The 22,369-nt window shown below is 44.0% G+C and overlaps 1 protein-coding gene across 1 annotated transcript in view; it reads left to right on the forward strand.

The window, feature by feature from the left end:
* The window catches only part of MEI1 (meiotic double-stranded break formation protein 1), a 37,491-nt gene that overhangs the window by 4,673 nt on the left and 10,449 nt on the right, over positions 1-22,369 (forward strand). The window contains exons 4-22 of the mRNA XM_062492234.1: positions 31-104; positions 878-983; positions 1,533-1,736; positions 2,937-3,067; positions 3,583-3,697; positions 4,455-4,571; positions 5,072-5,171; positions 7,665-7,799; positions 8,316-8,430; positions 9,980-10,095; positions 11,156-11,297; positions 12,686-12,797; positions 13,453-13,513; positions 14,690-14,784; positions 15,465-15,639; positions 15,750-15,897; positions 16,455-16,727; positions 19,748-19,913; positions 21,944-22,048. Coding sequence (XP_062348218.1) covers positions 31-104; positions 878-983; positions 1,533-1,736; positions 2,937-3,067; positions 3,583-3,697; positions 4,455-4,571; positions 5,072-5,171; positions 7,665-7,799; positions 8,316-8,430; positions 9,980-10,095; positions 11,156-11,297; positions 12,686-12,797; positions 13,453-13,513; positions 14,690-14,784; positions 15,465-15,639; positions 15,750-15,897; positions 16,455-16,727; positions 19,748-19,913; positions 21,944-22,048 — 2,490 coding nt within the window. The remainder of the gene's footprint in view (positions 1-30; positions 105-877; positions 984-1,532; positions 1,737-2,936; positions 3,068-3,582; positions 3,698-4,454; positions 4,572-5,071; positions 5,172-7,664; positions 7,800-8,315; positions 8,431-9,979; positions 10,096-11,155; positions 11,298-12,685; positions 12,798-13,452; positions 13,514-14,689; positions 14,785-15,464; positions 15,640-15,749; positions 15,898-16,454; positions 16,728-19,747; positions 19,914-21,943; positions 22,049-22,369) is intronic.

A 22,369-nucleotide genomic window follows, 5' to 3' on the forward strand; every position in this document is an offset into this window, starting at 1 on the left:
TGTATTACTGATCCTGTTTTTTCTGCCTAGTTCTGGTGCGGCTTGTTGTGGAGCTGAAGTCAGAACAGTACTTACACTGCATTTTGGATGAAAGTCAGAAGGAGGTCAGTGAAGATGAGTTCTCTTCCCTTGCTTCCAGTCTTTCAGAGGTTGAGGAACGAGTGGCCCTGCAGGACTGAGATGTAGCAGTGGGATCACAGAATCCTAGAATGATTTGGTTTGGAAGGGACCTTAAAAATCATCTAATTCCAGCCCTCCTGGCATGGGCAGGGGCACCTTCCACTAGACCAGGTTGCTCAAAGTCCCATCCATCCTGACCTTGGATGTCCTAATGCCAGTTCCCCAACTGAGATGTAGGCAGTGTTAGTGTTTACTGTGGAGTTTTTATGTTGTTCTCATGATGCCTTGCAGCCATAGGGCTTCATGATAGTCTTATGAAACTGTGTGGTTTGCTCAGATACTCCTTTTCCTACTTTACTGTTTCAGTTATATGAGGAGCTTTCCCAGCCTGTGCCATGGGCTCTTACACTCTCCTAAGTTTATGATGGTCCCACAGGGTACAAAAAAAAAGGGAAGTAGCAAAAGTGGTGAGAAATTATTCTGTTTCATCGGCTCATGTGAGAGGTGGAGGGGAGAAAGAGAAAAAGGAACAACAAGCAAGCAATTCCTTGAATTCATTTAAAGACCTTTTGGAGACTTAGTGTGGTATTTGGGGTTTTCCTGTAGTTTATCCGAGGTGGCGAAGAGGACCCATCTTTGGAAAAGATCCTGTTCTGGAAAACGATGCATCACTGAGAACTTGCTGGTTTGGGTGCCTTTCTGCCTTTGGACTTTGTCCTCATCAGTGAGACATTTTCCTTCTCTGTCTCCTCTACAGCTGTGCAAAGCAACTACCATGAGAAGCAGCCTGCCCACATTTTCTCTCCTTGGCAAGCTGGCAGATGCCGTCCCAGGCTTTGCTGATATACTTGTGGTAAAGCACAGTGAGTAGTATGTCATGTCCCACTGAAGGGTGGTCTTCACAGCCCTAGTACACACGAATGCATGCATTCCCCTGTCCCCCAGATGAGTTCATGAAGCCTGTCACACAAGATGCCTGTCCAGAAGTCAGAGTGGCATTCAGGCCTCCTGGGATACAGGTCAGAACCTTCATAGTAGGCTTGTTGTCATGCTTTTAGCCAGGCAAAAGCAGCCTCTGTGAACTGGAGTTGTGGATCTGCCTCACAGGCAACATACATTTAGGTTTTATTTTCCCTTGATCCAGTGCTTGGGGGTCTGGTTAGCAAGCTGAACTCTTTGTGAAGGGAGCTGGGATGATGAATCTTCATATGGTGAACAGTGAGCTCCACTAGCTGTTCATTACTGTACCTCTGCTCAGAGGGACAGATGGTGCTGAGCACATCACCTAGTTGTGGTATTCATTAACCTGCATACACCAGTCTGTCCAGTAGGCTTTTGCAAGTTTTCAGGGGAAATAGGTTGGTGTTTTTAAAATGTCAGTGAATGTTTGCTGTTCCTGTTCCTCATACTAGATAATTTAGTGGATCACCTGCTGATGGGCTTGACGTACCCAAATGAAGGTATAAAGGCTGCTGTCTGCTACTTGTATGGCAAGCTGTACTCCTCTCCTGTTGGCACAGAGCGGCTCTCAGGACACTTTGAAGAAAGGCTGTGCGGTGTCTTCTTGAATACTCTGGAGTGTGCACAGACAAAGGAGCTGCAGGTTAATTGTTTGGGTAAGGCATTGCTGAGAGAAGCTGCAAGGTGCAAGGGAGGGCTTAGAATGAGGAAGCAATCCTTGGCTGGTTTAGATGCTCTAATGTGGGTTGTTCCATAGAGGATCTTTATGCTGCTTGTCTGAAGCCATCAATCCTTTCTGTTACTCCATAGCAATGAAATGGCCCAGACCTGCTGCTGAGCACCCCCAGGCCCCCATGTTCCCTGATGCCTCACGTTTGCCCACCACTGACTAATCTTCAGTCTCTTCAGAGCTTGTGCTCTGGCCTGATCATCCATCCCTCAATGAATGCAAATACTGTGCGCAAGGAGGTGGATTTTGTACAGCAGTGGGATGGAGTCTAAAAAATACAGTCTTTAGATGTGAGGCATCATATTAATTAGATATAGAGCTACTGTGAAAGTGGCACTTTCTTGCAGTTATCCTTCCAATCTCATGTTTCAGCTGTTGCTGCGGAGCACAATTTCAGCCTTTCTGACATTGCTTATTTGTAAACCCTCCAGGGAATTAATTTTTCTAGAAGGAGTCAAGCAGGAACTGTATTGCTCCTCAGCTTATCTACTCAACTGCTAGAAATAGATTATGATTCCTTTGAAAGTAAAATTCTGTAGCTCAGATGATACCCCTGTGAATTTGTGCTGATGTGTACTGATGATTTTCATCAATACCTGTAGCAGTGATCTGTACTGTTATACTGAGGGATATCTTGGGGGTGTGGGTATCCTGTAGTTGAACACAGCTGTTTCTATTAGAGCCTGTGAAAATAGAAGGGGAAGGGTTAAGTGCCTGTTCTCTAGGAAGTGTTCTAGGGAAAAATGTCTTGTCATTGGGGTCAATGACTGCTTGGAGAAGAATGCAGATCAAGAGCTCTCCCAAGAAACAGCTGAAGGTGTGGTTACTAACAGAAGATAATGCAAGTAGAGGGCTCCTGAGATACACCCATGTGCATACGTGACTCTGAGAAGGAATAGAGAGCAGATCAGACCAGCAAAAGCTATCAGCAGCAGGGGTTTCAAGACATGGGGGTCATGGCAATGTCTGGGGATACAGTGAGAAGAAGCTCCCTAAACTGGAGGTGAGGCCCTCCAGGAGAGGGAAGGAAGTTGGCAACAAGTCTTAGTCTGTAAGTACTCGTGTGTTAATATAATCCTCACTGTGCCGCTCAGTATGGTGCTCATTCTTGTTCCCCCTTTTGCAGGTTTGCTAAAGGAGCTGCTGAAATCTGACCATTTTGTATCTATTCTTATGAATAATTCAAAGACAGAGGAGGAAACTGAGAACCCTGACTTTTTAGAAGGGGAAAATCCACTGCCACTTGTTCTCAAAAAGGTGATTGCTGAAGTAGTAGTGAATTGTTGGTACATGCTAGTAATTTGCTGTAATGAACCTGTAATGAACCTTTATCTAAGGCACTGTATATATAAAAAAGCAGAGTGTTCTGTTATCAACACCAGCAATATAGGCTGCACTGAGAAATGGGGATACCTCTGTTATTATTTTCTTGTTCATTCCTGCATCCTGGAAGGGGGAAAATTTTACTCCTGGCCTTAGCTGATTTTACTCACTTACACTTGAGGTCTGATACAGCACATGCAGCACCAGCATGACTAAGCCTGGGGGCAGAACTATTCTTACTCATGATCTAATCTACTCTGTTGTGGTTCTCATGTGTTTTTTTGAGTCTCTTTGGTTCAGTGTTTTATCTTACCTTAGCAAGTTTAATCTGTGAAATAAATGCCAAAAGAGAGATCTTAATTTATGGTTTAAATTTTAAGAAACAGAACAAACTGTTTCCTATTCATAGCTGCTTTGCTGACTTCCTTTTGACTTTTGCTTCCCAACAGCTCTTGTTGACCAGAGATGAGATGCTACAGGCAGCGAGCTCTCACTGTATGGCTGCAGTGCTGGTTCACTCTCCTAGCAGATATGCTCCTGCTTTTATCCGTGCAGATGTCCCAGGTGAATAAATGGAGAAGCATCTTATTGTTCATTCCCCAGTATCAAAGCTTCCCCTTGCTATTTGGTTTAGGAATCAGGCTGGCTCCATGAAATCCACTGGTAGCAAAATGTGGTGGCCATTTTATACCAGGTGATTTTCTGCTGGAAGTTTAGAAGGAGATGGAATTTCCACAGAGAGAATTTGGCCAGGTCCATGTGGTCAATGTCCTTCTTGCAGGACCTTAGATACAAGCCTAAGCAAACTGAGGTTCCATCTCATTCCACTAAATATTGTAAGTTAGCTCAGATTTTGGTTTAGGATTTAGCTTTAGAATGCAGCTATGGGAATTGATTTATTATTTCTCTGTAATCCCAAAAGATAGAAATACTTTCATGGTACAAATTCCTTGAGAGATGAAAAAGTCATGAGGGAAAAAAGGTCGCTGCATCTGTGGTAAAGCTTGCTTTGTGGCTTTTCATGTGTGCCAAAGGCTAGATCCACAGTTCAGCTCCTTCCTGCTGAGTTTGTGCTGGGAAGATGCCTGCCCATGTGTCTCTGCTCTCCAGTCACCTCTTTTTGAAGACTGGCGTACCCCTGAGCATCTACTCTGTTCTGCATTCCTGCCATTTCATAGTACAGCCGTTCTCCCTATGGCTGTTGCTATGTTTCCTCATTTCCTCCTCCTTCCTCTGCTGTGTTCTAGGAGCAGCTGTGCCATGCTGTGAGCAGCCTGCCTCTTACCAGGGTGACCTTATTTGTGTTTGTGTGTGTTTGCAGAGTTCCTCTTTGAGTGTCTTTTGTGCAAAAGTGAAATCCTCATCTGGTCAGTATACTGCTGCCTGCTCCTCCTGACTGAAGAGCGCCTTTTCTTCTCCAAGTGTCACACCGTCTATGGTGAGTCATCAACCTTTCTGACAGAGTGACTGCAGTAATTCTTGTGCCTCTAGCTGAATTCCAGTGCTTTACACACAATCACAATTTCCAGATAAAGGACTAAAAATAAGTACCTATCAGACATGTTTGTCGTGTCCGATGTAGCTTGAATTTATAGTGTCATTGTCCTAATGCGTTTCTGGTGAGCATTAATTCATAATAATAACCAATTGTCATGACTGACACTCTCTGAGTTACTATTAAGTATTTATGTGTGTATGCCAAGGGTAGATTTAGGAAGAATGGTTAAATTCCTTTTGTTCTTTGGGACTTACCTCCAGCAGTGAAGGCTGAGGCATGTTATGAGGAAGCTGAGTGAACATTCAACAGTTTTGGACAGTTGTTTCTGTCAGTAGCTCAGAAGAATAATTGTTCAAATCCTTCTTCATTTTAAAAATTAATTTTGCTTCCAGTCTGGAATCTGAAACATTAAAAGCCTCTCTGTGACTTCTCTTGAACAGGCATTGAATCTCTGGTGAAGAGTCTCCGAGGTGTCCTGCTGCTGAACAATGTGGAGTTGCACAAACAAGGGCTCCTACTCCTCACTGAAATACTGAAACGGTAAGGGAGTGCCTTGTCAGGCTTGCACAGGCAGAGTTTGGTCCCCCAAAATAGAGACTGTGGGACTTTGGCTTTTTAAGCTTTTCTTCCAAGACCAGATATATACACACAAGAGTTTTTGTGTTTAAAAGATGGTGCTGAGCAATCTCATCTCTTTTATTCTTGCAAAGAGGGACGTGATGGTTGTTTCTGAACCTCCCAGCTTGTCCTGTCTGTGCTGACAAGCACCACTATATTTTCCTCTTCCTGCTTCCTTGCTAGTCAGGGAGGTGAAATCTCTTTTCAGCTGTAGACAGAGCAGGAGGGAGGGCCAGGAAGGTCCAGGCGTATGTAAGCAGGCCAGCTCCTGCTAAGTGTGCCTCTATGACAAAACAAAGTATGCAAATTCCATGGCCTCTGGCCTTCTATCATCATCTGAGCTAAATTCAAACTGCAGAAACAAATTCTAGGCTGAAATATTAATGTCTTCTGTCACTTTTTTCCTCTTGTTTTCTGCTAAGAAATAATATACACTGGCTTGTTTTTCTTCTGTGCTTCCTGTTCTTGCCTCTATGATCTTGTTCCAGTCCTGTCATGCTAGTGACAGAGTCTCGTTTTTGCCACTTAGATCCCCCAAGAGAGCCCTTGAGCAGAATTTTGGAAATGTCATAGTCAATTTTGTAGCAAGTGGCAGGGTAAAAAGGAGAAGAGAAAGGAACAGTGCTAGAACAGTGTGGTGATGCCAGTGTGGGATCTGTCAAAAAGAGAAATTAGGATGTGGGGAGCACTAATTACAGCATTTATGCTTGTAAAACAAAGAGAGAACTCTGTGCAGTTGCTCTAATTTTCTAGCACACCCGTTCTGTTTCTCTGAATTTGCATTAGAAATCACATTTTATTTAAAATTATCTCATAGTGGGGAAAGGGATCTTGTGCAGGAACCTTTCATCTTAGTTTTAGCTTGCAGCTGGATCCTCTTGTGTAAGTGATCCACATGTTCTGGTGAGGTCTATGCAGGACTTACTGCTCCCCATGGTGGTATGTCAGGAATGTTGGGTACCTCTCCCTGGAGTGACCCTTGTCTCTCCCATCATAATCAAAGTGACAGGTGCAGTTTGGGACCCAAAGATGAGTGGTTGCAGGAAGTTGCAAGAGTGCTGCCCTTCACACTTCCCCCCAGGCCCTGAAGATACCACAGTGCACCATACTGAAAGTGGGTTTGTGCATCTTGAATGAGTCAGCAGTACTCCTCCATCCCTTCCTCCTGCATGAGTCAGTGAAGACTTTTTTCTTCCTGATGTGTTTTACTTCAGAAGGTCATTGATTAAACAAAGGAAATACAGAGGATTAATGGAATTACCCAGTGTAAGTAGAAGCAACTTGGAAGTTGCATCACTTGTGCCTTGGCTTTTGATGCCTAAATTTCTCAAGTCCTTTTCCTTGCCATGCCCACCTCACAGCTTTTTCTCACAGCAGAATATGAGGTGGCTGCAAAGCTGGATTCCATCCCACTGAGTGACTAAAAAGAGTGGTTCTTTCTCTGTTCCCTTTTTGCCATGCAACTGGGCTACTACTGTAATTTCTACTGAAGTTCACTTTGCTTGCTTTCCCATTTGTGCATGAGAGCATGTGATGCTGGCTTGCTTCAGTCAGGCACGACTGTGAAAATTGAATAACGGGGAATACTTCTGGCTCCCAAATCTGGCTCCTGTCATGCTGTGCTGCTTTTCTTGCTTCACTTTAGAGGGACCCTCTGGGCAGGCTGTTAGTGCCTTTTGTCTGCATGTAGCTGCCTATCTTCCCCCTGCCCTCCCAACTGTACCTGACTTGCCAGGAGCCAAATGAGAACAGTCTGCCATTTACATATCTCTGTCCAATAATGGGATTAATGACCTGTTGTCCCTCCATGCTCTCATGCTGAATGCTCAAAGGTGTTGTGCCACAGAAAAAAAAAATGCTCACTATTGAGAAGGACTGTCAAAACAGTTGGATTGTGTTTATTTTCCTGATTACTTTTCAAGTTTGTGAAGGTTCCTGTCCTGGCAGCATGTGGCATTAGGAAGGCAGTGAGAGAAGCTATTCTCATGGCATTATCTTTATTCTAGGATGATGATGTTTGCTTGTATACTTAGAAATATAAGTTGCTACGTGAACTCACAAATGTCAGAGCAGATGGCCTGAACATAAAGACCTAGGCACAGAGATCACTGTATTTTGCAAAGCTTGTTTTTCTTGTGCTTTTCATGTCCATGTTCTGGAGTAGTCACACAGTTATCCAGGCTGTGGATGTTTTATCATGGTATTGCTTCAGACTGGCTGAAATTTCGTCTTCATAGCAAACCGTCTACCTGTTCAAATCTGAGAGCACCTCCTTGAGAGCAGCTGGCTTTCAATACTGAAAAACATGGCTGCAATCTCATGGCTCAGCTGTCTGTTTGCTGAAATGAGGGAAAGGCACTACAGTTACCTAACTCTGACAACATTCTCCTTGCTTACTTTGTTTCTTCATCACAGGCAACCAGTGGAAATCAAATTATTCACAAACCGGGGTGTATGTATAGAAGCTATTGATGTTTTGATGGAGACAGTGAACTGCCCAGTGCTGGAGGTAGCAGTGGAGGCTGTGAAGGCTGTGACAGTTTTCCTGAGGTAGATATGAATGTATTTGCAGACTTTGTTCAGATGGATCTGTTGATACCGTCTTGGGCTTTGCAGTTCCCCTGTGGCTGTGTGGGTGAATGTGCTCTGCAGTGGGACTTGTGGCTGAGGCAGGCGTGGGTACAGCAGAGCCAGCTTCCCACCCATCTCAGGAAAGCTGCCAGAGCAATGAAGCTGTGGCAGGCAGCAAGTCATTGCAGCAAGGACCTAGTGTTCCAGGCAGGCTTGTACAGCAGCTGCTGTGGCTTTGTCAGATTCTTTGCTGTGCCCCATCCAGATTGATAAGAATAATAAACATAAGGCTCTGGACAGTCATGGGCTTCCAGACTGCAGTGGGAACAGACAAAGTACTGAGGGTGTGTTCGTGCTCACGTGTGGGTGAAGGCACTACTCAGATGTTGTGGTCTTACTATGCTCTGCCTGTTTCCCTCAGAAGAGCAGTTATTTCTGGTGGTGGAATGTCCCCAGCAAACACTGTGCATCTTGTCTTTCTCTTCACTTTTTAAGGAAAGACCATCTGAGCTGCCCTCCAGTCCCATATGAAGAGCTGCAGAAGCTTCTGGAGGCAGTGCTGAAGCGATGTGCTGACCTTTCTCCACCACAGAGTAGTAAGAGGCATGCAGTAAGTCAAAAGTTGTTGCTTATTGGTAGGACCAAGCGGGACAGGGATGATCTTCCTAGCACACTATGTGGATGTTTTATACATGTTCCATCCCCTTACTTACATCCCCAATGGCTGTTTGGTTCTCCACTATTTCTTTTGATCTTCTTGCTTCGAGATGGTACCAGACTTTGAAGCAGATGAAGATGGATGCTGGTGAACGTTATCTTTCTAAGTCAGTGAAGTTCTGTGGAGCACCACTTGAGCATGCTGCTCTCTTCATGTGTCTAGTACTCCAAAATCATTTGAACTTCCCCTTCTTCCCACTTCCACCTTGTAGGCTGCATTGGTCAATCTATATTTTCAGCAATGAACCTTTCTTGTTCTGCATTCAGATCAAGAGTGTCATCATATATGCACTGTGATCCCTCAGCAAAGGGAGTTGTTAGCCACTATTTGAGCTATAAATCCTTTCCTGTTCCTGGCATCTGTAGTTAGTGTGATGTGCTGCTGGGACCTCTGCACTTCTGAGAAGAGCCCCAGGTGCAGATGGCTAATGAAAAGACAAGGGCTGAGCCTTCTTGCTGTAGGCTTAGAGCCATGTAGGTTTCAATTGCATGCCAGTAGTGACAAGAACACCTCAATGCTCAAAAAAGTAGCAGAACTCCAAATTCTTGATAAACTACTTTTAGACCCAAGTTCTGTGGTATCAGATATTGGCCTTCGCTGCCTGAAGAAGGCAGAAGTGCTTTCTGTCCCATAGGCAGTAGTTGGCCAGTCAGTTTGTACACACACAGAGCTAGGTGTTCCTTTCCGAATTAGGAGCTTCACAGGAAGGAAATTAGACAGATAGTGAGGATATCCAGGCTGTGTTTAAAGGGAGAAAAGGGGAAATGATGATATGTCTGCCAAGGTATCTCAGCATAAAGTGGAGAAGGAGTTCTGAACTGCCAGGCACCAGTGTGTAGCTGTGGCCTCCTCTGGTAGTATGGAGAAGACCACCACAACAATTTAAGGCTTAAAGGCAGATTTTGAATTCCAATTTGTTACAAATTTGGGCAAATTATTAACTCGGATGCTTCAGTTGGCGTCAGGCTTAACTCAGTGGGATGCTGTGTGGGAACAAGGATTAGTACATGGATAGCTGCTTGAAACTCTGAGCCAAAGTAGAAGAACTTCTAAGATTTCATTGCTAAGCAAGAAGAAGAACTATTCTGTGTTGTCTGAAGAGTGTTTGGAGGAAAGAAAATTTTTAAAAATACCAAGTTTTCTCAGAAGGATTTAAAGCTCCATTAGCTGAAATGCTTAAAACTCAGATTAGATCAAATAATGGCAATACAGACTCTAAAGGCAGGGCAGTGCAGAATTAGTAGCTCTGTAACTCTGTCCTCGCTGGGAAGAGCACACAAGCTGTTTAACTTTGCCCTCTCTGGGGAAAGCACAGTAGTAAAAAATTGTGTGAAGGAGTGAAGTGAAATCTGTTGTTCCTCCTGCTGCTGGTGTCAGAGGAGAAAGCTATTTTTTTTCTGAAAGTGGACGTAAGATTTTAAAGACTTCTCTCCTTCCACAGGGCGATCTATTCTCAGTGTCTCAGAGTCACCTGGCAAACAGGAATCTTGGTAGAGTTCCTCAGAGACAGGGTCAGTTCTTGCTCAATACCCTGGAAAGTTTCAGAAACGCTTGCAGGTGAGGACAAGTCGGGAAGGTGTGTGGTTGGGTGGTGTGTGTTCATGTCTGTCCATTCTTCTGTCCATGTGACTGTGTTCCTCCAGCCTGTCTCACCACAGAAATACCACAGGTGAGTTCAGTGCATGGCACTGGTCAATGAAACAGCAGAGTGAGGGGTATGTATTACTAGTGGAAATTTTGTGACACCTGGATATGTCTCCCATGAAATTTGCTTGGGACCTATCAATTTATTTCATGTTTTTGGGCTTTGAGGGACTGCTTGAAAATTCACCAGAACTGCTGATAATGTAAGAACTATTGGAAGGTATGTGTGAAACCAGATTCCTGTGCTATGTAGTTTCACTGCCAGAGGGGATTAACCATTTAACAAATGTATATCTGCTCCAGATGCTGGCCTTGGATTTGCTCATGTGCCTGTGACCTGTTACTGAGAGTGGGTTTATAGGCACCAGCTTTACCTCTTTTGGTGGATCAGAGCTATTTGGCACCCTTTAGCTGCACAGCAGACAGTAGTAGATGAGTTTGTGTATGAATCAGGATGAATCAGGATCAGCTTTTAGAGTGGTCTGGCCAGATTAGTTTTTGCCTTGCATGACTTGGGTTGGCTGAGATAATCCAGTTAGAAGGAGACATGCCTTTCTGCACTGACCCAGAGTCTTGTGGTGGTGTTAGAGGGCACTTGGGTTCTGCAATGGATTTTATATCAGCTAAATGGTCCCCCGGCTTATTTTCACAAGGTTTGCTGTATTGTGCATCAGGCACTCTGGTGTGTCTGAAAACCAGTCTTACCGCACCAGAGCTTCCTGCAGCAGATGCTTTCTTCACAGAAGCTAAGTCTTCCTTTCCCAACGTGTACTGTTGTGCAACCTTGATGACTTTTAATAGCTTCACTCAAGAGGTGAAGCAGATTATGATTGCCAGATTCCTCTGTTTCCAACCCACTGAGTGTTTGTGGGTCTTTTATGGTGAATTTGTGATGAAAATGGAGTATATCCTGGCTTCCTTTACAGAATGAGGAGGTTTCTTCTTTCCTCTGTTATCCACTGTGTGTTTATAGGTTAGCAGTGCAATTCCAGGGTGACTTCATGGCTCAGGAGAACGCTTTCACTGCCCCCAACTCTGTGAGGAAAGACACACTAAGCAACTTCTCCGAGTTCCTGTTGAGGATTTGTGACAGTCTCTGCATCCCCATGGTCATGGTAGGATTCTTTTGAACTTGGTCTGTTCCATGGGTACCTGGAGAGGAGCTTTCAAGCACCTAGAGTGGGTTGTTTTTTTTTGGGAAGAGGGCATGTCAGGTAAACTGAGAACAACTGTGGCATTTGCCACTTTTCCACAGCCAAACGTGGAATTATATAGCTCATGCACCATAGTGTATGGTCTCAGAGGGTGCAGAAATCCATAAAGTTTCCATGTCGATGTCAGTGTCTTTCTTCACTGTGCAATCACATACCCTACCTACCACGCCGTGGGATCCATTGCAGCTCCAGATGTTGCAGAAAATGAAGAGTGCCTGAACTGTTGTTTCCCCTTCTGCCACTTTTTTCAAAACCTGCCTGTGTCCCAGAGAGCAGCCATGTTTTGCACCTGCAATTTCATTTTTATGCTTCTTCCCAGAAGGTACTGAAGAGGCTGACCAGTCTGCACAGCAAGGGCAGTATTAAGCATTATGCCTCACTAAGGTGGCATGATTAAAAAAGTAGCTGTGGAGATTCATGATGGCTTTAGTGCTCCATACAGGCCTGTCCCTAAGACACTTCAAGCAGAATTGTCAAAACAATGTGACTTGTTGTGGTTTCTAAGTGTGTGTTTAGTAAGGTTTGCTTGTGCTTTGTGACAGGTACAGGTGTATGGATTCTTGCAGTTGTTAGGAGCTTGGAGATGTTTTGGTTGGTGTTTTCGTAACCAATCTCTTGTTTGGCAGCTGCAGTGGCACTGCTGTTCTCCTCCCTGACAGGAGGGTGCAGTGCATGTCCAGTTTGGCAAAGCTAGAGTCAGTGTGCTGTTTCTTGCTCACTGAACTTGAGTAAAAATTAATGGACTGTGAGAACATTGTCCTGTGACCTTCAACAGGACTGAGTTGAATCATCCATTCTAAACAGTTCAGGGTTGGACTCTGTAAAGAGCTGAAATGCCTGTGTTTGCCACTGCTTAATGAAATGCTGAAGCACAGGTGTTAAGTGTTGCTGAAGTCAGATGCACTTAAAACATATGGTCTGTGATGTATAGGAGAGTTAGCCATCTGACCTGTACCAGCAGTAACTTCCAGGGCAATGTGGGCAGTAATGTCAGTCACTATGCATTAAGGCCTAACGGGTTGCCTGCTTGGAATCCAGAAGTTTCTTGTCTGGTGTGATGTCCTGCAGAGTTACCAGCACAGCTCATAACACTGGCAGGGGGGAGTGTTAGTTGCGTTCAAAGTGCTCTGTGAGCCTGCTCTGCTGCCAGGCATTTTGGTAAAAGAACTGCTACTCCATTTGTTTGGATTTAGAAACCTGACTTTCTGGGCAGGCGGAAGGCTGGAAGAAAGCTGATGCCTTCAGTGCTTATAGCATCTTATGCAGCTGATCTATTCATCTTTCCACAGAGCTATCTGGAAAGGGCTGTCAGCCCGTCAGTGACGGAGGTTTTCATCTCAACACTCAATACCCTCTTTACAGTGGTGCCAAGCATGCGGAATAAGTTCTCCAAGAAGCTGGGTATGAGGGTATTGTGGGATCATGTGCTCTTGATTGGTGGAACTTGCAGCTACTGCATATTCCTGAGGCAATGAGCCTAACATTGAGACTTTATGTGGAGGATTCTATTACATGTTTATATGAGTAAGAATAGAGTGCACAGTGATGTTCAGCAGGATGGAAAAGTTATTTGGTCTAACAGTGATGATGGGACAGGTTTTATTTTGGATAAGAATGTTGTGTCAGCTTTATCCTTCCCTCTGGAATAATTCAGAATTGAATTGGCTGTTCCTGTAGACAGGGATTATGTTGGAATTGTTGGTGGGATTTTACTATGTAGAAATCCTAGTTTAGTCTATGTATGCCTTATTCTTCACACATCAGTGAGGTGATGTAGACAATTCCTCTGTTTTAAACATGTGAAACTGGCAAATCTTCACTTTTCCTCCTGGACAAACAAATGAGTGTCAGATATTCCCCTCACACCCAAACTTGGAGTAGTTTACTTAGTTTACTCTGAGAGGCAGCCTAATATACGTATTCTTACTGAGATAGCCTGTCCTCTTCACCAGGCTTGTTTGGAGATGTGTGGGGGTGGTTATGGGACATGCCTACCCTTTTTCTTATCATACATGTTTTGTGCTCCTTTGACATTGCTGCCTTGCTTTCTGTCTAGCATCCTCGTCCTTCATCCGACTGACACTGGAGCTGAAGGCCAGATTTTGCTCTGTACAGAGGTATTGTGACATGTGCATTGTAAGTGAGCCAAAAATTTCCAGATGGGAAAGTAGATCATGCCTTATTTAATACACCTGATTAGGCAGGACAAGATGCTGAAAGACTCAGGAATGTGTCTTACTGAAAAATATAAATGGTTACTGACACTGGAAGAGCTTGATGTGGGAGAATGAAGAAGCAGTTTGGTAGGGGGAGGATGGATTTACACAGCATTGTGAGAATTCTGTGCTCTGTCGTGAGTTGCACGGATAGAGATAAAGCAGCCCGACTTTGGAGCAGTCAGATCAGTGGGTGTTCTGAAGAGAAGTACCAGTAGCATCAGTTCCATCTAAGCACTGGCTTCCTAGGCATATACTACCACTGTTGTTGTTCCTCATGGTATGATAATGTATTAGAAATGGGGAGAAGGAGCTATGATTTCTAGGTTGAGGAGTATTTGGGAAGACTCTCTGTGGGTCTGCAGAGATGTTTTACTTCCTCTTTCCTGTGACTGTACCTCATTAAAAAAGTAAACAAAACATACAGCACTCCTAGTCCAACTTACTAGTGTGGAACTTCGAGTGGGGGCATTTGTGCCTGTGAATGTTGTGTGGTGGGAGTGATTTAAGTCTCTGAATAGAGCACTGTGCTATGCCAAGGATGGTGTGTTGCAGATGTCTGGTGTTACAGATGTCCTGTTCTGTGAGGAAGTGGTTGGAGAGAAAGAAATACCTGGAAATAACTGTTCTCACCCTTTCAGTTAATATTTTGTTCATCCCTGGCAATGTCATTGCTAAAAAATCTTAAGTGTTGTTTGTCAGTGGAATCATGTATTGTGAGCTACCCTTAAACACCTCCCATTCTCTGCAGTGTTAGGGGTCCTGTCCTTATAGGGATCCTGTGTAGACAAGGTGTGATGGTTGTGAGAATACCCCATTGTATTCACATTGGCCCAAGGTATGAACATGTTCACTGTTGTCAGTGCACACACCCACCATATCTGTGAGCTGACAGTCCATTTGGAATTCATCATTTTCCTGGAAGCCTAGGCTGGCTCCTAGAGTCTTCTAGTGATGGGGCAGATGCTTCTATGTGATCATTCAGTAAAGTGAGTTTCTGGCAGACAGTGTGTGATATTAGAAGTAGGAAGAGGATATTTCTAGCCTTTTACTGTCTCTTTCTGCTCTTCTTCACAGTAATCCTGTCCTGAATCACACCTGTTCCAGCTTCCTCTGCAGCTTATGCCTGAACCTTTACTCAGCCACAGAGAAGAGAAGAACTTCTCAGGAGGGCAAGTCTGGGGAAAGAGAAAGATGGCTTCGTTTAATTTGAGGCCCTGCCTCCCTCTGTTTAGGCAGCTGGTGAAAAAAAAAATAGAAAAGGAGAACTGAAGGGAGGATACACATAGCTTGATTGCAAGATCTTTTCCTATAGCTTGTTTTTAAGCTGGTCCAGCAAGGACCCAGCACAGAAAACACTCAGGAAATGCCTTTTGAAGAGTTTGGAACCTTACCTGAAAAATTAATTTCATCTGCCTATGGTTTTGTTTACATGGGGGCATTTATTAGCAGAGCTGTACATGCTTAATTGAAGCAAAACTACTTGCCACATAGTCACTCATATCTGCTGATTAAGGTAATTTTTTCCCCTCTGGCATACTCTATAAAGCTTTCCTGTCTATACTGTAATTTTCCATAATAGGTAAGTCCCAAACAAATGAGATGAAAGTTTCTACATCAGAAAAGCCACTTTTCCTGTTAGCAGTGGTTGGTCACCATACAGGCAGCATCAGCAAAGGGCTTGGAATCTCAAACAGAAGTGTCTTTTCATCCTTAAAGCCAGCTCTGTTAAAACAGGTCTCATACCACTATTGATGCCAAATTATAGAGGTGTGCTTGGTGTATGCAGACTGTGGAGTTGTTCCATAGACATTCCTCATAATTTCCTGCCTGCTTATATTTTTATTTCTAGAGCAAGAGATGTCTGAGCTCCTGCTGAAGGGCCTGCCTCAGTTAAACTACACTATTGCTGAAAGCCTTCTCCTCCTGTCTGAAACCCCTGAGCCTTTCTTTTTGGATCAGTCTCTTTGCAGCCACCAGCACTGTTTCATACTCCTCTTATACTTTGCCTACACCTTTGGGGACAGGTGAGCCAAGAATATACAAAGCAAGTGGGTTTGTGGCCATTGCATACCATGTATTGGTGGATTAAGCATATCTATTGTGACTGTTTCCACTCCAATTTCCTTCAATGCAGGTTTGTTCCAGATGCAGAATTATTTCTAGCTGTAAGAAATTTTCTCTTATCAGCACAGGACCATGGAGACTGTCCCCCTCCACACATAATCAGAGCTGCACTTTACCTCCTTGCTGTCTGTCAGGACAAAGGCAAAGCCCTGGATGTGGTAAAAGATTTCATTCCTACCTCTTGGAATCTTTTGGTTGAAACTAAGGTTTCTCCTCACTCACGTCAGCCTTCTTGTAGAAAGTATTTTGGCATAGGTGGTGAGAAGTGAATGAGTGAAGACTGTGTGGCGCATCTACACTCTGGAAAGTTAACTATAAAAAATCCACAGGGGAATCTAGATTTGACAGAATAAACTTGTGTATGTGTGGGAAGTGTAATTGTGTTAGATAGGCTGTGAATTCACATACAGAATATAATAAATTTCATAGCTTTGGTTCTCCCAAACACATCTCCAGCCTCTGCAGCAGGCTTTCTAGTGTTCCCATATGGATCTTTACTGCTGCACAGCTTTGAGCTCTGTATAAAGCCTACAAGTTTCTTAGCCTTTGTGATGCAAATGGGCTTCCCAAAATGATGTTTAACTGATGTATTTGATTGTCTGCTGAAAGAGCAGTGTGACTGTTTCTCATAGTAGTCTCATCACTTCAAGTGTTTTATATTCAGTATTAGTGATTATTTTGTTCTCTGTCCCACTTCCCCTTTCCCTTTTACCAGAGGTCTTTGTCTACCATAAAAAGGATCCTGGATAATCTTCCAGATCTGAGCTTGGTCTATGTCCATTGTCCTCTCCTGCTGAAATTCTTCCTGCGCTACCCTGAACTTATGGGGAGATTTGGACACCAAGTCCTCCAACTCTGGTTTTCCTGGGAAGACTGCAAGCAGACTGAGGCTGAAGAAGCTGATTTTGGCACGTCCAGTCAGCTGAACACTGCTAACCCATTGCTTCCCATACTGAAGAGCAATTCCAGCATTTTGCTTATTTTGCTGGTATGTGGCTTTCACAAGGAAGGGCTGCTATCCTGGCCCTGATTTTGGGGGCTTTTTTGTTCTTAAAGCTTTTAGTGATGTTATGAAGCCAAGGATTTCGATAGAAGGGGCCATATGTGTATACACAGACTTCCATCTGCCAGGGAAGCCTTATGTGGAAAATGGGACTGTGTATGTGTGTTATCTCTTTCTCTGTCATCCATCTACTGTGACAGGAAGGGATCCTCTGAGAGCTGGTTGGAGAGGGATCTGAAGGGTCCTGCTGATCTATGCCATGAAAAACCCCATTCCTTCCTCTGTCCACGTACACAGCTGGGTACTTCAGATTCTTCAGTGCCAGCCTTTGAAGAAGCTGTTTTTCAAATCTGGGAGCAATCCTTTGCTTCTGGTAGATGAGAAGGGTATGATGAACAAGAACTTTGAAAAAAGCAGTGTGCAGAGAACAGGTCTTGAGGGCATGGCTTTCTGTCTGAGGTTTTCATTTTGTCTGGTTTTAGCTGGAGACTCTTGTCAGAGAATTTTGAAGCACTCTTGAGTTTTCAGGAGTGCAAATAACATGTTTTATTGCTCTTAAAAGCTAAAATAAAAGTCTTGTGATGGGGAAAATTAATCAGTGCAGGAGAGAAAGGGGCCCTGAAGTAGCAGGCTAGTGTGTTTGCCTTTAGCTGGTGTAATGAGCTCTCTTAAACCCTGTAATCATGACACAATCTATGTCCTGATGGCTGCTTAGAGGCCTTTTCTCACTTCCGCTGCTCTCACCTTCCTCTCACCTCTCCCCATCAGTGGCCTCTTGTCCCGTGACTGTTGAGCCAGTCACATAGTAAATATTTGCTAACTTTTCCACGGAAGAGCATGAGATTTGCCTGTAAGGGCGAAAGCTAAGAGCTGTGATATTTTTTTCTCCAGTCCATTAGAGAAATTAAAAGTATCATTGAGAATGCAAGCCCATGTCAGAGATGGTAAAGAGATAAGAGGAAGCAAAGTTTGACTCTGAGTGGGTGTCCACTGGACATTACAGAACGTGGTTGTTCTGATCTAAGAGGCTATGGAGTAAATTTTAATATCTCAGGTTATTGAAATGACTGACAGGAGGGCTGTCATGGAGGGCAATTCTGTCACAGTTGGGATGATATTGCAGAGTAGGTAACAGCATGCAGGCATTTGATACCATTGCAGAGCATTAGTAAAAGTGATCAATGAGTTTACATATCAGGACAAAATAGGGAGATGAAGTCTCCCATGAGGCTTGTCCACACTGTTACCTTTGGCAGTAGTTCTGGAACCTGTCACTCCATAAGCTGAAGCAAGTCTGTCAATAAGCAAAACATAAACAGCATCTCCCTTCACTGAATGGTACAACATTCCTGCTTTCCCTTTTCTGTCCTGCCATATGCTCTTGCAGAAATAAATCCATTTTGCTCTGTTCCAGTCTTTAAAGTGAGTTGTAATAAATCACAGGCTTTGACAATTCACCTTTCAGTTGTGGAAGAGCATAATCAATCTGAATTTAGGTGGAGTAATAAAACAGTGCAATATGCAGGGATAAATATACTGTCAGATGTAAAGAAAACTTACGAGATGAATAACCTAAACCTCAGAATGCACTAGTGGAGTGGAAAGGCCTCTGCATGGTACAGTGAAACAAAAATGAATGTCCTTCCAAGGATGAGTTATTTGCTTATCTGCTTTAAATAATTGTCTGGATTAGATACAACAGATGGTTAGCAACTTCATCTGAGACCTTGAGTTGTGAGTAGGAAGGAACCTATACACACAGTGGGGCATTTGCCAGGACCAGGAAGGCTGTGGTCAGTGGTTCATGTCATTTTGTGCTGTGTCTGTTCATCTGGGAGTGAATGTAGTCATGGTGACACACCGTCTCACTTCTCTTCTCCATGCTCCAGGTCTGAGGTGCTCTCTCAGAGAACAGAGACATTAGATTACATTCCTGAATGTCCTATGGAGCAGATCTATGTCAGCAGAGATGACTGTGCAGACATCTCTCTGCCCCTTGTTCGTGAAGGTCTGCGGTAGAGGCAGGAATTCGGCTCAGAACTAGAGAGCTTTTTCTGGTACAGACAGCCTGTTCTTACCTTACTTGCTTTCCCTGGATATGGGTCCCACAGCCATTTCCTCTGCATCATCAAAGTCTGGATGCATTACTGCTGTGTGACAGGGGAAAGGCAGCTAGGAGAGGCAGCAAGCTGTCCAGGCAGTCTGTCAGCTCTGTTGCTGAGACCATTTTCCTGTTTACCTCTTCAACTACACTATTTGCAATGCAGTAGCCAGGGCTACTGCAGGAAGAGAGGAAAGGTAATGCTGACCTAATATGTGTTAAGATGGTCATATTATGTCAGCACTACCAGGCATTTTCTGTCTGCCTCTGTACATGCTGTGCAAGTGAATTTAATGTTATGCTCCTCAACATGGAGACTGTGCCCAAATTAAGACTACTGGCTGTGGGATTCAGCTCAGAGACTCCAGACAGAGCCCCGTAGTCAAGAGGCAGGCTTGTGAGCTGTGTACATGATTCTTCCCTTTCCTCTGATTGATTGTTTGCCAAACTTATGTATGTTTCATGCAGTTTAGTTACATTACTACTGCACATACAAGCCTGCCAGCCTCTTGAAAGTTAGGAACTATGGACTGACTCATAAGCTTGACTTTAGGCAAGTATCTTTAATATGAAAGCTGATTTTTCAAAACAATTGGAGAGCAGAGGTGCCAGAGGTTCTGTTCTCTTGTTTAGGTCTCACTTGTCTAAAACTGTGACCTGAAATGTATGTTACCCTTACACTTACAAAGCCATATAATTCTTTAAATGGGATATTACTCAGAGATGCTTAACAGATGTGAGTCCTTCTGCCTTCTTCAGTTCTCTATTTAATCAGGACATCCTTAATCTGAATGGTGCTTTATTAGGCTGTTTGCCAAGGCACCAGATTAGCATAATGGTTTTAAATAGTGGTGACTTCTGCCTAATCGGGGTAGGAAGGTAATGTGTGTTTCTTCCTCTGTAGGACCTGGTCAGCTCAAGCTCCGTGGAAGTGGCTTGGAAGGTGTTGATGACTCTGAGGACCTTCCTGGAAAGAAATGACGATGTTCTTGTCTGTGACCTCCTTCGGAGCCGATTTTTACAGATTCTGCAGCAGCAGCTGGTAGAGAGCAGCTCAGCCACCCTACAAGGTGACCCCACTTCTGTGACTTGGTCTTGCTGTAAGATCAACTAGTTGTAGGGACACAGTCTGGGATAAAGTGGTTTTGAACTGCTGATGTAGCTTCAGTACTTACCTGCCTGAGGAAATTCATGGACAGAAGTGGACTAATTTAGTTTCCCTTTTCAGAGATTGATTTTCAAATGAGAGCCTTTTTTCTGATTTAGGTTGTTCTGGCTTCAAACTGTGATTGTTAAACCAAGGCAAGGTTCTTGTATACTGCTATCAGTGTTCAAATTGAGAGCTGTGTTGGTAAATCTTTCTGCTTTAATGGGGGCCCAACTGCTGGCTTAAAGACATCTTCCTTTTTGCCTCTTCTTTGTGCAAAATAGCTGGGTGTGCCTAAGTATATATAGTTCCCAGGACACAGAGACCAGGAGCAAGGGTTGAATAAATAATGATATTGATCCCCAAACAGGGACTGTAGTATGACCAGATCTTACAACTCTGTTAAATCTTTTGAAGGGAGCAAGGTTGTGACTGGGGAAAATCACTGTTTTCCCTACTAGCCTTGTCTGTGATGTTGGAACTGTTGTCCCACTATGAAAGGTGCTGTGCAAAGCAGTCTGTGAGCTTCAACTGAAAGAAGGAGCAGTGCTAGGATGTCCTTGGCTCCTTTAGGATAGGGACTTAGCACAACTTTTACTTGTTCCTGGGGGGCCACTGATGCTTTTAACAGCTTTGCTCTGTTTCAAGTGTTTTGTTGTTCAGTAGTTGGGATGGAGACAACAAGAGGGAAGTGGTTTTGCCTTACCTCCAGCAAAATCAGTAAGCTGTAGAAGAGGGGCATTGAAAGCAGGAGCATGGTAGAGCATAAGGCTACAAGATCTGCTAGATCTGATCTTGTTTGGAATTGTGCACCTTTGAACTTGTGTCCTTCTGTCGCTGATCTAGGGATGCCAGGAGCTGTGGGGAGGCAAAGTACCATTTCCTATAGTGGGAGTCAGACCTGTTCTTCCAAACCACTGGTGATGGGGGTAGGACACTGAGCTAGAGGAGCTTTGCAAGATTTGAGCCCTTTTGCTGCTACTAATACGTGTATCTCTTCTTCATATTACATCTTGAACTTGTTAATTGATGTCCTGGCAAGCCATCCAGAAAGTCAAACAGCAGGTGTACTCCGGAGATAGACTTCCTTGTCTCCCAGCACACAGGCAGTTCTCTGGGAGGCCTGGGATAGTTAAGTCCAGAGGATTTGCATCCCTATCCAAACAGCAGCCTGCTTTTAGACAAGAAAGAGACCCAACAGTGGCACTCCATCAGAAGTATGTTAATATTAAAGACACCCATAAATGTTTCCTCCTCAAAACTGAAAACTAATGAGCCTTTGTGAAAATGTTTACTGGAGGTGATAGTTGCTTGCTGTAGGTATGGCTTTTGTATATGTAGGTATTGTAAGGTGTACAATACAAGAATCTTTATCTGTTTACAGCACTGCAAAAAAAGTGAATAGTAGGGAGAGGATTGCCCTGGGGGGTGGGTGGTTTATGCAGCCCCATTTTCTTTCATACACGCCTGCTGTTCGAAGTTCTCGCTTCTGTTTCTGCCCTGCCCTGTGGGATGGGATGGACAGCATTTTTCCAGTCTCACAAGATGGAGGAGAAAAAATGCTGTGCAGCTGGGCTGCTGTCAAAAGTGTGACGGTGATGGTCAAGTGGGTAGGTAGAGAGCAGAAAGGGCTAATGACTTCTGGCTTATTAGCAGTATCAGTTTCAAAGTGTGAGGAACTGCTCCCTGCATGGCTCATGATGGGTGTAAATGACCCTAGACTCTTTTTCTTCCTTCTAAGTTGCTCCTAAAATGGTGTTGTCAGGATTCATGTGTACCCAAACCAGAGTGGCAGAAAGGGGATCTGATCTGGAGGGGGCTGTGGAGATGAGAATAAAGTTGGGGCTCTGTGTGTCCTTATTCTGAAGCCAGAAAATTAACAATTCCTGGCACACTTTGAGGTACAACAGTTTGGAGTTCACTGAGAAGCTGACCTGCCTGTACCCTTCTTAGCCAACAGGAACCTGCCTGTTTTGCTGAGCCTTCTTTTCCTGGTGCAGCTGCGGAGTAAGGGCATAAGGGAGCTGGACAGCACAGACTTGAGGCTGCTTCACCAGGGTGAGTATATGCATCCATCTTCTCCCAGGGAAGTGTTTGTTGATTGTTCCATAAGATGTTTAGGAGCTTGCTCTTGGTCTTTGAGAGAAGATTGACCTTGCATTATAGCAATGGTTGCTTTGAGATACTTCCATAGCCAGAGCATGATAAAGAGTTGTGGTAACTAATTCAGTTAACAAAACCCAGGTTCTCTTCCTCTTGCTTTTACAATGCATTTTTTGTCTGAAACTCAAAAGGTGGCCAAAGTTTCCCCCGACCATGACATAATTTCAGGGTCAGTGACTGTTGTTGGTTTGGCATGTGGCCACATGGCTGGTGTGC

Source organism: Cinclus cinclus, chromosome 4 (assembly GCF_963662255.1).
Source record: "Cinclus cinclus chromosome 4, bCinCin1.1, whole genome shotgun sequence".
Lineage (NCBI taxonomy): Eukaryota > Metazoa > Chordata > Aves > Passeriformes > Cinclidae > Cinclus > Cinclus cinclus.